Consider the following 2,399-nt stretch of genomic DNA (forward strand, 5'->3'; position numbering starts at 1 on the left):
ATCGCCTGTTAATTTTTAGTAACACGTTCGTTATAACTATTATTAATCCTTTCACCACTTTTCCTTTAACCGAATGTAAGATGGATAATCTAGCTAATAATCAATAAAATTATTCAGTGCTTGACAATAAAATTGACTAGTGATAAAGAGTAAAATGAATTATTATATGCATACTATTTGCGTCAGCGTTTGCGCAAGTATAATAGAGATCAAACTATTTATTCTTAGCTTCGAATAGCTGTACATAATAGAAAAAACCTACATCTAAGCATGTTATCTATATCTCCGGATGTACAATGCCATCACAAGCAGAAAAATTGATCTTACAATTTAACTTAATTTCTTCTCTTTTATTTCTTTCCGATTGTAATATATGGGCAAACTTACGTAAAGATATGTTTCTTGAGAGAGACTGACCGATTATGCATAGGAAAAATAGGAACTTATTGAGATATGTTGTAAGAATAACATTCAGGATTAAGATATTAAACATAACGCAATCTGCCACAAGGTGTGATAATACATTCATCTTATGTTGCCTACAAAACATTAATTGGTTCAAAAAATATGCGAATTAAATATGTTACACTCAAACGATGTCACGCGTTTTAAATCTTGGATATTAAATCTTCGCTTTACCGTTTATTTTCTCCGGGCACTTTTCTCTGCATCCCAGCCCGTACCATCCTTCCTTGCAGGGTTGCGAGCAATCAGAGCTCTCCCAGCCCTTGGCGCAGACGCAACTTCCGGTCGTGGGATCACACGAACTGTTGTGCATGCATTCGCAATGTAAATGACAATCCTTGCCGTAAAGACCTTCCGGACACTTTGTTTCGCATCGTATTCCTGTTTCAACATTAAAGTAAAATCCATCTCGAGAAACGGCTCTCTGCTGCATGACTACTATTAAGAACTGTTTTTCATACGCTATCGCTTTACTCTTTACACTTTATATTACAATACCATTATTCAATTGACAATATATGCGGTACAGCTATACACAAGAACAAAAACAAAATAATATCAATTTGACTCTCTATTCTCCTTGAGTACATTTTGAATAATCTTGTTCACAATCGCTTTAACAATAATTTTTCTATTGATTCAACAATGACGTAACATGTTGATTTTCTCGACGAAAAAAATTTTTGATTAACGACTAAATTGGCGCGAAAATTAATTCAACAAACCTCGCCATTCCGGCTTGCAGTTGCAATACCCGGTAGTGAAATCACAATCCACGGTGTTCTCTTCGACACAGTTGCATCTCTGATTACATCCGTTTCCATAGAAGCCCTTTCTACAACGGTCCTGACATAGCATACCGGTGAAGCCAGCCGCACACGTGCACGTGCCTGCGTTTGTTTAGTTTTAAAATAACATATTATGTGTTCTGTGCAAGTAGTAAGAAAGAATTTAAAGTTAGGAATTCGTCGCGTATTTCTTTGTATGTCCCTTTTTAACGATATTGATGTAAAATTTTACTATCTTTATCGCGAAGAATCGAACCGGAACAGTCGCTACTTGATTGCCTTACCATTTTGCGGGTGGCAGGCTGCATTATTATAGCATTTGCATTTGCCTTCGCAATCCTTGCCATAGAATTTGTCATCGCACGGACGGTCACACAAGATACCGACCCATCCTGGTAAAATGTCGAAGAGATCGTGAAATTTGTGTTGTAATTAGCGATGTCGAATATCTTCATCGGAAATACGTTTATTAGCGAAACTTTAGTAAATAATTCTACTAAGTAACTAGTATTACTAGATAATCCTACTAACAAAGTGAAGTATGGTAAGTTCTATACAGATGAGCAATGAAAGTTACTGACGTGTACGAAAAATATCAAACAAAGCTGCGTCTAATACTATGCAAAATGTTACGCAGAATAATTGTGAAATAATATTGATAAGACTTCAGGAGACAATAAATAAAAGTAAGAATGACCAAACATTTAAACCTAAAAGTTTCACCCTGATACTAACATTGACTATTTCTTCTGTAACTAATTTATTTCTGTAACTATAGGTGCATCTAAAAGATTTTCTCTAAACGATAAGTTTATAATTACAAATCATCGAGTGTGAATATTCAAGTCACGCTTACCAGCCGTGCAATTGCAGCTTCCGTTCTCAGGCGAGCAGCTGGCTCCGTTTTTGCAGGCGCACTTCTGCACGCAGTCCTCCCCGAACGTATTCGCGGGGCACAGATTGCCGCAATCCATTCCGCGATATCCGTCCGCGCAAATGCAAGTGCCGTCGATGGGCGAGCACTGCGCGTTGTTCTTGCAGATGCAATGATTTTGACAACCCTTGCCGAAGGTATAGAAGGGACACGGCCTGTCACAGATTTTGCCGTCCCATCCCGTTTTGCAGGAACATTGTCCAGTCCACGGA

The 2,399-nt window shown here is 37.8% G+C and overlaps 1 protein-coding gene across 1 annotated transcript; it reads right to left on the reverse strand.

The window, feature by feature from the left end:
- Positions 1 to 639: 639 nt before the first annotated feature.
- On the reverse strand, positions 640 to 2,393 carry LOC112467285 (protein draper-like; the record flags this gene model as incomplete). The annotated part of the gene is made up of 4 exons (XM_025035829.1): positions 2,110 to 2,393; positions 1,538 to 1,645; positions 1,191 to 1,355; positions 640 to 846 (listed from the first exon to the last, which is right to left on the reverse strand). Coding segments are annotated over exons 1-4 (598 nt in total), but the record flags the coding sequence as incomplete, so codon positions are not given.
- Positions 2,394 to 2,399: the final 6 nt, after the last annotated feature.

The sequence above is a fragment of the Temnothorax curvispinosus genome, unplaced genomic scaffold (assembly GCF_003070985.1).
Source record: "Temnothorax curvispinosus isolate PA1 unplaced genomic scaffold, ASM307098v1 QBEX01017137.1, whole genome shotgun sequence".
Taxonomy (NCBI): domain Eukaryota; kingdom Metazoa; phylum Arthropoda; class Insecta; order Hymenoptera; family Formicidae; genus Temnothorax; species Temnothorax curvispinosus.